This window comes from Panthera tigris, chromosome A3 (assembly GCF_018350195.1).
Source record: "Panthera tigris isolate Pti1 chromosome A3, P.tigris_Pti1_mat1.1, whole genome shotgun sequence".
Taxonomy (NCBI): Eukaryota; Metazoa; Chordata; class Mammalia; order Carnivora; family Felidae; genus Panthera; species Panthera tigris.
In genome coordinates, this window is record NC_056662.1 from 45,082,663 (window position 1) to 45,096,061 (window position 13,399).

The 13,399-nt window shown below is 39.5% G+C and overlaps 1 protein-coding gene across 7 annotated transcripts in view; it reads right to left on the bottom strand.

Annotated features, from left to right (window-relative positions):
• RALGAPA2 (Ral GTPase activating protein catalytic subunit alpha 2) overlaps positions 1-13,399 on the bottom strand; it is a 322,541-nt gene that overhangs the window by 93,930 nt on the left and 215,212 nt on the right. For all 7 annotated transcript variants that reach the window (XM_042980989.1, XM_042980987.1, XM_042980988.1 and 4 more), the window contains one exon: positions 10,952-11,110. In XM_042980989.1, coding sequence (XP_042836923.1) covers positions 10,952-11,110 — 159 coding nt within the window. The remainder of the gene's footprint in view (positions 1-10,951; positions 11,111-13,399) is intronic.

Genomic DNA, 13,399 nt, shown 5'->3' on the forward strand with positions numbered 1-13,399 from the left:
CTTGAAAGATAAGCAAAAACAGACTTACACTCTATTTTGCAGAGCCTGGGGTAGACACAGAAAAAGAACTTCCAAATAGGGAGAAAGTCCCCTTAGGGAACAATCATGGCATATCTATGAATGTCTTTTATAGTAAGTTGATTCATTAACTGGGCCTAAAACTTCTCCTTTGATGCCTTTGGAATCTATGATTTTTAGTAACTGGAGATTAAAGTAATATACATAATTAACTGATCTATTTTGGAATTAATTAAGAGGTTATATCAAGACAGAATAACAAATGAATCATAGAACAAGAGGTTAAAGAGCCCAGGAATATTTGATTTTTAATGATAAGCCCAATGGCTGGGGCTACTGTTATTAAACTCCCTCTTGTGGGCCAGGTTATGAGCTCAGTGCTCAATGTGTGTGTGTGTGTGTGTGTGTGTGTACACGTATGTATAAAGTATATAATTCCTGCAACAATTCCATGAGGCTGACACTTTGTCCCTGTTTTACAGAAAAAAAAAATGTGGTTAGACTGCCTGCCTTTCTAAGCTCATCAAGGTCAGCATCCTCACCATGGGGCCATGGAAGCTCTCAGTTCCCCCAGCCTTCCTCTCCCCATCCCAGGGCCAGTAGATAGCTTTCCTCACTCACGAAGCTCATGTCCTGTGTAAGGACTTTGTTCTTTCTGTCCTCTTTGGTTGATGCTCCTGCTCCATTCAGGGTCACCTCTTGGGGAGCTTAAACATCACCCCCTAGAGGAACTTTCTCTGCCCACTTGTAATGCCCCTCTTCATCCCTGGTAATTTTCTTGCTCTGAAGACAGGGTTTGTCTGGCATTAACACAGTTAGTCCTGATCTGTGTTAGTGTGGGATATCTTTCTCCATCCCTTTACTTTTAATCTGTGTCTTTATAATTTAATGTGGGTTTCTTGTAGACAACATAGAGTTGGGTCTTGTTGTTTTTGTTTTAATCCACTCTGACAGTCTTTTTTCTTTTAATTGGTACATTTAGACTCTTGATATGTAAAGTGATGACTGATATAGTTAGATGAATATCTACCATATTTGTTACTGTATTTCACTTGCTCCTCTTGTTTTCTACTCTTTCTCTGCTTTCTCTGATTTTATTGAGCATTTTATATAATTCCAGTTTTTCTCTTAGCATATCTATGATACCCTTTTTTTAAAAAACTTTTTTCAGTGATTGTTCTTGAGTTTGACATATACACTTACAACTAATCCAGGTCCTCTTTCATAGCACTATCCTGCTTCACGGGCAGTGCAAGTACTTTACAACAGAGCATTGCCAATTCTTCCCTTCCATCCTCATAACTGTCGCTGTCATTAATTACTTATCCAATCACTGAATACATAGTTGCTATTTTTATTTGGAACAGTTATCTGTTAGATCAATTAGGAATAAGAAACAAAGATTTCATTTAGCTTCATTTATTTCTTCCCTAACGCTCTTCCTTTTTAAAGTAGATCTCTGTTTCTGATCTGCATAATTTTCCTTCTTGATGAGTTTAACTTTTTTTTGTAAGGCAGGTCTATTGGCCACAAGTTTCCTAAGTTTTGTCTGAGAAAGTCTTTATTTTTTCTTTCACTTTTGAAGGACACAGAATCCTAGGCTAGCAGGTTTCTTTCTCACAACAGTTTAAATGTTTTAATCCACTTGCTTCTTGCTTATATGATTTCTGAAGAGAGGTCCACTGTAATATTTGGGCTTGCTCCTCTACAGTTATGTTTTAACTCTGGTTTCTTTCAAGATTTTCCCTTTGTTTTTGATTTTTGGCAGTACCTTAGTCTGGGCTGCTATAACAACGTATCATACACTGGGTGGTTTATAAACAACAGAAATTAGTTTCTCACAATTCTGGAGGCTGGGAAGGCCAAGATTAAGATGTCAGGAGACTTGGTGTCTGGTGAGAGCCTGCCTGCTTCCTGGTTCACAGATGGCTGTCTCTGTGTCCTCACATGGAGGAAGTGGCAAGGGAATGCTCTGGAGTATCTTTTAAGACTGATCTCATTCCTGAGGGCTTCACCCTGATGACCTAATCACCTCCCAAAGGCCCCATCTCCAAATACCATCACACTTGGGGGTTGAGTTTCAAAAAATGAATTCTAGAGGGGCACAAATATTCAATTTATAACATATAGTACAAATATGATATACCTAGGTATAGATATTTTAGTATTTACCCTACTTGGTATTTATTCCCTATGTTTTCTGCATCTGTGGTTTGGTATCTGTCATTAATTTGAAAAATTCTCATGTATATTAAAATATATTATGTAAAGTATATTTACTTATAAATTCAAATATTTCTTCTCTACCATTCTCTTCCTCTTGGTATTCCCATTAGGTGTATATTACACCTTTTACAATTGGCCCACGGGTCTTCAATGTTTTGCTCAGCTTTTTTTTTTTTATCCTTTTTCCTTTTGTAGTTCAGTTTCAAGGTTTCTACTGACTTATGTTTAAGCTCACAGTTCCTTTCCTCAGCTGTCCAGTTGACTGATGAGCATTCTTCATTTCTGTGTTTTTTTCTTCTAGCATTTCAACTCTTTCTTAGAGTTTCTATCTCTCTGCTACATTGGTCATCTCTTCTTGCATGCTGTCCACTTTTTCTATTATAAGCCCTGACACAGTAATCATAGTTATTTTAAATTCCTGGTCTGATAATTTCAAAATCTCTGCCAAATCTGAGTCTGATTCTGATGCTTGCAAGCTCTGTCTCTTGAAGCTGGGTTTGTTTGTTTGTTATTGACTTTTAGTATGCCTTGTAATTTTTTTTTTTTTTTTTTTTTTGTGGAAAGCTAAATAGAATATACCATGTAAGAGGAACTGAAGTAAATCAGCCTTTAGTGTGACACTTTACGTTTGTCTGTCTCGGAGTTAGGCTGTCTTTATTGTCTGCTGAAGCTGCAGATGATGGTGTCAAAGGCTAAAATCTCCTTGTATGCCTGTGTTTTTGTCTCCCCTGTCCCTCTTAAACAAGGTCTTGATGTGCGGTTCTTTCAGTTGTTAGTGTACAAATGTCCTTTTGATGTAGTGATAAGGTGTGGGGGAGAAGTGTTCCACAGACCTATTATCAGGTCTCAGTCTCTCAGTGAGCCTGTGTTTCTGGGCTGGGACCTTCACAAGTGCTTCCCACTCCCTGCCAAACACACACACTTCCTCCTTATGTGAGACAGCAAAGCTAGAGGGAGCTTGAGTTGGTTCTGGTAAAACCCCAGTAGGTAAGGCTCTGGTAAAACACTTCTTCTTGAGGACAGATCTCATTCAGAAGAACAGAATGCTCTAGGTGTATTTCAAAATGGCTTCTTTCCCTCCCTCTACTGAAGCATGATGGGTTTTTCCTCATCATGTGAGAAAAGTGGTAGGTTTTGTGAGAAAGTGGTAGGACTCCTAGAGGGAAAACACACAAAAGTGTGGGGGTCTCCCAAAGACCAGGCCCCTCTTGACTCTAACTCTCAAATTTGTGTACATGGAGCCTCCAGCAATCGGTAAACTAGAGCTGACATTTTCCTATCTTGTCATTGATTCCCCAGGGGTTTCTGTTCCTGGCCTTCTGCTATGGCAAGTTGTGACTCTCTGTCACCACAATTTTGGGAGCAGTGATTTTCCTTGTGACTTCAATTCTCTGATGCATCAAAGAAGAGTTGTTGATTTTCAGTTTGTTCAGCTTTTCTCATGTGGTCAGAATGGGAGTGATGACTTCCAAGTTCCCTACATGCTGGATTGGAAACTAGAATTCACCCTACATGAATTAAAGCAGCCACCTTCTGTCTATCCTATCACTCTGTTTTATCTTCTTTATAACACCAAAGCTCCTATCTGAAAGTCTCTAGTTTAACCGTTTACTTACTTACTTGTTGGCCGTCTCCCTTACTAAAACTGGGATTCCGGGAGTATGAGATTGCCAGCCCTTGACACAATATCTGGCATGAAGCAGCCTTAATAGATATGCTGCCTGAATGACTGACAGAAGGCGTCCAGATCCTGAGGCTCTGACCACTGGCCATTAACCAAGTCTGTTGTCCCCCCTGTACATTTCTAGAACAAGGTCACATTGTGACTGGCTATCATTTGCTTCATGGAGATGCCTGAAAGGCCAGGATGAAAGGGCTATGGTGTGGTCTTAGGTCTTGAGCAGGCTTCTGCTGCTATACCTCTTCTTCCATTTAGTGGGTCTGAGAAACGGCTCCACAGTTAAAACACAGAGATGTAAAAACTGCAAAGATTGGCTAAACCTATTTTGAGATCAGCACCTAGAAAACAGAGGAAGAGTCACACCTGAGGAGACTCAGACAGGAACAAAGAAGGATGAAACTATTAGTTTTACTAATTATAACAAATGAGTGTCTCTCCTCAGTACTTGCAGGGTTAGGGGAAGTGGGCATCTTTATTCCAAAGAGGAAAATCAAGGAGCTATTTTCAGTCTAAAATTATTCAGGGTTGCCCAGTCCAGGTGACAATTATAACAAATAAAAAAATAAGAAAGAATAACCCTTCCTATTTTTAGTAACACCACACTTAAAAGAATTTTAAATATATTCCTTAGATAATAAGTGCAATTCTTTTTTTTTTTAATTTTTTTAAATGTTTATTTATTTTTGAGACAGAGAGAGACAGAGCTTGAGCAGGGGAGGGGCAGAGAGAGAGAGGGAGACACAGAATCTGAAACAGGCTCCAGGCTCTGAGCTGTCAGCACAGAGCCCGATGCAGGGCTCGAACTCACGAACTGTGAGATCATGACCTGAGCCGAAGTCAGACACTTAACCGACTGAGATACCCAGGCGCCCCAATAAGTGCAATTCTTCCTACGATTTATGCTAAAAGCAGTCCATAATCAGTGACACGCAGTTGTAATGGAAGTATGTATGAAGAAACCCAGACAACAAAACCCCCTACAACAACAAACAACAAGCTAATGAATTTCAAGGACAGCACAGAAAATAAGCCTTTCAGGATAAGTTCTTGGATTCCAGGGGCAGTGGCCTTGTTTCCTTCTCACAGAGGAGTTCTGTGTGCTTGTGACACCCTGACCAAAGGATGGGGAGAACACGTCTGGTCTCTTGTCCAGAAGGCCCTTCCTACAGAGGCAGCTCAGAGGTCTTGGTTTCTGACACAAAGCGGGCTCTACCATTTGCCACTCGGTGTATGTTCACGTAAGCTGGCTCTGGCTGCCGAGGGAGGGAGGATAAGGATAAGGCAAAGGAGAGAGAGACGTATATATCAAAGGACAACTGAAAAAAAAAGGGAAAACAATGCCAACTTTTGAGAGAAATCAATGCAGAAAGAATTCTCAATAGCCAAATTGTTGTAAAGGATAAAACAGGAGCTCAGAGTTAATAATAGGCTATAGATTTTTTTTCCATCTGTATTGAGGCTTATCTTATAAATAAATGTTCTTTATTATTCTTTGGCAACTGCTTGTGGGTGACTCAGATAGTCTTTCAAAAACCGGACAAAAGAAATAATATAAATCCCTTGTATCCAGGGAATTCCTCTAATTAGGAGTGGCAATGAAGTAGCGAAGAAATTTGTTTTTGATATAACATCTGCAAATGACAGCTGCCTTTCCCCAAGTTCCCAATGTCATTCCTTTACTAAGAAAGCCCCAATAACAATTAACAATAAATTACCAAAACAGAATCTATTGCAGTAACCCATTTAATAGCGTATCTTAGGGGTGCCTGGCTGGCTCAGTCAGTAGAACATGTGATGTTTGATCTCGGGGTTGTAAGTTCAAGCCCCATGTAGGGTGAAGAGATTATGTAAAAAAATAAAATCTTAAAAAAAAATAATGTATTTCAGTAAATTCTGGTTATTCAGTGTTTTCAGTTATCTTTTTATTTATTTATTTATTTTGAGGGAGACAGAGACAGCATAAGTGGGGGAGAGGCAGAGAGAGACGGGAAAAGAGAGAATCCTAAGTAGGCTCCACAGTGCCAACACTGAGCTGAATGCGGGGCTCGAACCCATGAAGCTGCAAGATTATGACCTGAGCTGAAACCAAGAGTCAGATGCTTAACTGACTGGGCCACCCAGGTGCCCCTCAGTTTTCTTTCAAAATAAATGCTTCTTCACATATTAGGAAGTTAACAAGTTATTTTCCCTGAGAATTTCCCAGAGTGTTTTAAAGGATATGACTTAATCTCAAAAAGGTTATTTGGTTGGGGTTGAGACAAATATTTAAGAAAATTACACATATGAAATAAAAAGAAATTTCCATAACCATGTTGCAGTGAAACATAGTCCATACATAATGAAGCCACACTAGTAAAAGATTTCCTTTCAAACACAGGTGCAAATACTGGCCATTCTTGACCTTGCATGTGCAAATGCCCTTATGATTTCTGGTGGATCAACCTTAACCAGCATTTCTAGGCACTGGCTCCAGGTGAAGGTCCTGGGCTAGCTGCCTTCCTAAAGAGGGATGCGCACACGCATGCACATGTGCATACAGTCACACACTCCCAGTAGCTGCTGAGCCTGCAAGGAAGCCAAATACCACCTTGACAGCAACGTGGTGAATTGGGGCAGCTTGGGGAAAGGACAGGCATCTGGGAACAGGATGATCCAACAGGGCCCATCATCTTAAAGGGGCACTTAAAATCCCTAAAAAGGACTGCAGAGAGACCTCCGTCCCCAGTGAGTGTTACAGCTGAGGAAATAAAAGTCCGAAGAAATTAAGAGACCTGCCCAAGACACCCCACCCACTTGTGGCAGCACAGGAAGTGGAACTCTGGCCCCTTACCCGGTCTCCTAGCATTCTTTCCTGCCTATACTGCTCAGAAGTGACTGAATCATCCATTTTTCTCCCATGTCCAAATCTACCAGGGCCAAGAAAGTAGAGGTTGGAGGACATTAACACGTCTTTTCATTTACAAAACCGACATTCTGGCTGAGGTGGTGAAGAGGACCCTTGGCTTCACCAAAGCTGCCTCTTGTCTTAACTGCTCCAGGTCAAGGCTGCTTCAGCACATCAGCCCTCTGGCCAGTCACTAGCCAATCACTAATGTGCCTGGAGGTAAACATGACAGAAACACTGAAACCTACCTTCACAAATTCATAAAGGCAAAAATGTTTTGAGCATCAAAATTATTTTCAGTTACTGAAAAAGAAAAGCAACACGGGTCCTCACTGCAATATGGAAGCTTTATGAACCCCTTTTTTACAGAACAAACACTTTTAGGCACTCATGTTCTGCTCTATATGCAAATCTTCCCTGACTTAGTAATAAAAGTAGAAGTAAAAAAAAAAAGCCCAATCTGATAGCAGCACATTTCTTTTCTGTGACCAAAGACTACTGTGTCAATGTTTATAGAGGTGAACTTACTTTGAAAGTAATTTAGCAATGAAATCATGTGGCTAAACACACTGATATTTATTTATTTATTTGTTTATTTATTTATTTATTTATTTATTTAAGTTCAATAAAAAGCTCAAGAAGTGAGTGGCCTCTCAGATGCAAGGGTTTTCTGTGCTCACACAAGCACACCCACATTTCTTCAACATACCATTTCGCAAGTGCTGTGTATTATTAAGAGGAGGCGGATTCTGCCAGGCACATAATTTGTATATTTAAGGGAGGTGTATGGAATGAAAAAGCGAAATATGTTAAATTTCAAAGGACTTGGAAGCAATGCTGCCTGTGAGCTTGTATTACAAATAGCCCTACATTATTACATACGCTATTAATGAGGCTGAGTGAATGAAAGTACAATTTGAATATGCATGACTCTACCCAATGAGCAGGACTTTTGTGTACTGATGAGGTTTTTTTTTTCCCCCCTCCTAAAAAAGGATTAAAATTATTCTTAGAGAAGTATGGCTGCCCAGAGACCAGTAAAATAAATGGACTTAGACGAGAGTCATACTATATTCAGCTGAAATATACAGGTGCTAAAAGAAATGCCTTTGACTCTACCTACAATCTTTGAAACTTGTGCATAATCCTGTCCTCCTCCAAAAGCATATTCCTCAATTTCAAGTGGCTGCATCAATACAATTTCTAAACAAAAATAACAATTTTGGTGGAGATCCCTAAAAGTAGGCAAGGTTAAATAAACCTTTTGAGTACAAAGCCTTTACTTCCACAGTGAGGAGCACTAGTTAAAAGACTGGGGAATGGGTAAATTATTGCACCAAATGGCTGAGAATTAATCTCTGCTGACTAGCTGTAATCTAACGAGGCGTCTGTGTCCCAGGGAGCCCGCAGCATGTCCCTGGCGGTATGTGCAGTGTGTCGAGTCTGCGTGGCACCCTTTGTCCTCGCTCACAGGCGGCCTTTCCCCTCATTGTCCATAATATCCTCATGCATCTGGGACGCGTGGAATGCATTCATACTAACAGACTTACCATTGTTTTCTCTCAGAAGCTTTGTTGAGCAAAGACTGCATCACGGTTACTGATAATTATATTGCTTAATTAATCAAGACAAAAAAAATTTGCAAATCATTGCCTGGTTGCCAAGCAGGGAGATAAAAAATGACAACAATACAAGCTGAAGCAATATAACAAAAGTAACAGCTATCTGATCAGAAATTCTTATATAATGAAGCTATTAATGCTAAATCGGTTAATGTTAACATTGCTCCAGGTGTCTCTACTTAGATGCAAACAAAAAGGCTAACATTATGGATATAAAAGGCCAAATGTTGCCATGGATTCTGTAACCTGATAGAGAGGACAGCCTTTTCATTTGATTAGGGAATGCAATTTAAATACCAGGGACTGAAGCCAAACAAACAGACTTTCCCTCCACAAGCCTCTTGCATTCACCCTGGGGTCAGTGGTTGGTGAACAAAAGGTCAGCCACACTTGCCCTGGAAATGTCTGGATTAATTTTATTACATTGTAATGGTTTGTACTTTAAATGTGGGGATAACGCTAAATTTCCAGTTGGCCATTATTCTCTTCTTCCCTTTAGGCTTTTTGAATTGAAATATTAAGACAGCGATTTGCTCAATTCATCTTGTCAAAATTTGTGACCAAATTTATAAAACTTACATTCTCTAAAGAAATTTTAAAAAGGTATGTTAGTACTTGTTTTCATGTGTTAAAAGTTTAATACCTTTTTAAAAATCACTTTCAAAGAAAGTTTAAAGTGTCACTATTCACACTATAAAATGAATTGAAATACCTTTTATATTTCTTTATTTACTACAAAAATAAAGGAGACGTTTTTAGGATACTAAATGATGTTTTACAGGGCCATGTTGAAAATGAACTAATGAAGCCAGTTAATCCATACTAAATATTAAAGAACCACATTTTCCCGATTTGGAAGCTATAGGACACTGAATCTAATATTAATGTTTTCTGCTGAAAACGTTAGTGTTCTTCCTGGACAGACACAAATGTTATTAGCACTTAGAGCCATTTTCTTACACGAGAGTGAAAACTTCACACACACAAAAACGTGAATCAAATATAACACCAAGGGGTCGGTTAAGTGTCTGACTCTTGATTTCAGCTCAGGATATGATCTCATGGTTTGTGGGATCAAGCCCCACGTCAGGCTCCGTGCTGAAAGCATGGAGCCTGCCTGGGATTCTCTCTGTATCCCTCTCTCTGCCCCTCCTATGCACGCATGTGTGCAGTCTCCCTCTCTGAAATAAATAAACAATAGAAAAAAAAAAAAAAAAGAAAGATAACACCAATATTTACTATGAAGAACTTGAGGCATCTTCACTCCCTGAATAGAAAAGAGGATTTTCTTTCTGTCAGGCGCCTCACCGGCCAGAGTGAGACTTTCCTGAATTCAGAAGGTGACCCACACTGTGTCTAGACTGAGAAACGATAAGCATGTTACACTTGGGATTCATTATTTACTCTCTTTTCATGGTAGTGACTGTAATAGAAAAATAACAGCAGTAATAGTAATAATAACAATAACAGCAACAACCAACAACTCCAACAGCTTTTACTCTGAGCCAGCTACGGTTTGAAGCACCTTTCACTTCTTAGCTCTTTAATGCTTACAGCTTTAACACCAAAGATTATATTAAAATCCCAGTAAATGACAGTTACCACTTATTTTAAAGCACAAAAACAGAGGGTTTAGAATGGTAACTTTTAACCTCTTTTAGGAGAACAATTTGGAACAAAAATGAAGATCACACTTAATACCAAGCTAGAGCACAAAGTTGTTTTCTTGAGGAGTGACTTAACTATGCCTAACATTTAATTAAAAACTTAAAAATGAACCCTTCTATTAATAATTCCAACACAAAAACAAGTCACTATATAAAGCATGGCTAAAATACCAGTAAAGGCATGGCAAGGATCGAAGCCCCAGCCAATTTACTACAGGGCACATAACCATTGGATTGTTCCAGCCATTCCCATGATCGATACCAATTGACATGGTTGCATTGATCCGGTGGCAAGGTGCTTCAATTGTTAAAAGTCATCACATGAGCTGTGCTGCAGAGGCCTAACCTCTTCACAGACATGCCTGCAATCCTTCAGGATTGACCCCTATTAGCAGCAGTCAGAGGCTCGGTGAGCAGTGCCTGTTTGTCATGCCAGGTCGAATTCTGTACCCATGGCCAGCCACAAAATGCTTGATGTGACATGGGGTTCTTTCAACTCTTATTATTATTATTATTATTATTATTAATCAATGTGTCCCAGATATAAAATTAAAATTTTTTAAATTAAAAAAAATTAAATTTAAAACATTTAAAATATCATGAATGTGTTTATGTTCTAATTTTTAAAGAGTCTAGTAATAAAATACAGAATTCTGTGCTCATGAGGAAAGATACTCTGAAAATCTCAATTCATACTGAATTTCTTTATAGCATGTGTAATTCAGATACATGTGAGACATTCACCAGTTGGACAAAAGTCCCCTTTAACATATTTATATCATTGTTTCTCAAAAACAGTGAATTGTATGGCAAACGCTGTATGAGTCAGAGCGATAATGCGGTGAAAACATACCTCGGGTTTCTTCGTGATCGCGATAAAGAACATGTGATTCTTCACTGGGTAAATAATGATTGAAACGTCTCCAAAGGCAGTCGGGATAATGCCCCTGCGGTAGTCCCTGGAGTGTTCAGACCAGACGATGTGGACCTCGTCATTCCCCAAGTGACGAAGCTGCAATGGCCAATTGGCTCTTTATTAATCAGAGTGATAACAGCAGTTTATGAGGGGTCGTGGCTTACAAATTGAATTATAATACTCAGAGGCAAAAGTATTTCACTACCAAACAAAGGTATAACACTGCTGTCTTCTATGAGGATTAAAAAAAACACAAGTACATGAAAACACCTCTCACTTTTTATGAACTACACTAGCATTGAGATGATGCATAGAAGCACAGAAGGTACGTTATGCCTGGATGGGGACAAGACCTTTCCGAGGATTTTGTTAAATTGAATTTTACTCTTGCATTAAAGCCTTATGTTTCATATTGCTGAGCGTGTTTCTAAACAATTAACAACATGATCCTTTTATTCCATATTACAATACGGCTTCATAACATTCTTAATTCGATGGTTATTAAGAAAAAAATTTGAATACAAGAGAACATAAGCCACTCTAACACAATTACCAAATGTATAAGAACTAGATTTGTGACAAAGGTTTAAGAAAAAGTTTGCATAAATTACCTTTGTTTAAGAAACTAATAAATACGACTTCAATTTAATAAGAACACTAGTACCTAGCCTTCAAAGAGTGCCTTCCTATCCAGAAAGTATGTTTGCATGTATTATTTTCTTTAGCCTTTCCGCGTACTCTCTGCGGCAGGAGACATCATCTTTCTGTTATGTGACAAGGAGGAGATGGGGCTCAGGAAGGCAAAGGCAGCACCTATACAAGGTACATGAACAGTGAGCAGCAGGGCGGGCCTGGGGACCTGGCCAGGCCTCTCAGTGCCATTCCTACTGCTCACAGCCACCTAAGCCAGGTGTACTGCCACAGCTCAGATAGCGTGGCCCACTGTTTTTGTCATTTTATACACAAAGAGGCCATCAAGTCCAAAAACAAGTCAGAGACTCCTGGCCTCTCTGAGCAGGGGAAGGGGCTCTTTGAGACTTCCTCCCGGGCCAAGCTCTTCAGACACAAGAACGTCCTTGATAAAGCTCCTGCATAGTGACTGCACATCCTGGGCTGGAGAAAGCCACAGATGAAATAAGCCTGAAAATGTGACTAAAAGAAACTAGATTATAAAGACTAAAATGTTGGCCAAAATTGAAGTCCTACAACCATAAAAGCTGACTGGTGAAGGTCCTTGGACACCTATGGAAAATCTAAGGTTTGGTTCTCCCACACACTGCAGGAGAAGAATGCTATCTACCACCACGAAAAAAGTATTTCTGGCTTCCTAGCTTATTTAATAGACAAACCCCCCCCAAACATGACTAAATTCAGGGGCACCGTTAATCAAACAGGGATGTTGTGCCAAAGGTAATGTTTTCATTTTGTGTTAAGATACAAAACATGAAAAAAAATGCAAAAAAGGGGATGCTCTGGAATACCATATATTTAAAACATGATCGCATAAATACAATTTTCTTTATAGACTATTTGACCACAAAAGAAAAATCCAAGGTGACCCCCAACATGGCCTCCTTTCCATTTACAAAGTTAAAGGAAGTTGGTTTGCTGCAATGCTTTCTTATTCTTCACTCTTTCATGTTTCTGGGAATGACTGTGTAAGTCAATTTTTTTTTACTCTCAATTTTTTTAATGTTTATTTATTTTTGACAGAGAGAGAGAGACAGAGAGACAGAGCATGAATGGGGGAGGGGCAGAGAGAGAGGGAGACACAGAATCTGAAACAGGTTCCAGGCTCTGAGCTGTCAGTACAGAGCCCGACGCGGGGCTCGAACTCACTGACAGTGAGATCATGACCTGAGCCGAAGTTGGACGCTCAACCGACTGAGCCACCCAGGCGCCCCTAAGTCAATTTTTTTTAAAAAAGACTTATGCCAGTACCTTTGCTCTAGGGAGGTACAGGTGCATCTTCAGGTGGCCCCTACAGTGAGGGGTGCCTGATTCAACTATTCTGAACATGAACTCTGGGACAAATTTAACTGTGGGTATTCAGCATGAGTCATGATGATCCAGAACAATTTAATGGTGCCTAAGACTTTCTAAATATAAAATTATCTAGTATGATTCTTTTTTTCTTCTTCTCCCCCTCTGACATGTAAAGGCTAGAAGGGTAGCAGGTGAAAGGTGTAGCCAACCCATTACTACCCATAAATAGTTAAAAGAAAAAAAAAAGACACTGGGTTCTCACAGCAACACTGAACATCTCTCTATGTTTCTCTATTTCCACCTCTCTTTTCTCTTTCCTTTTTAATAGAACATGCCAGGCCCTCACAACACACTCCTGAAATTCAATCCTTTTGGAGTAAAAACATGGTAGCCAGCATC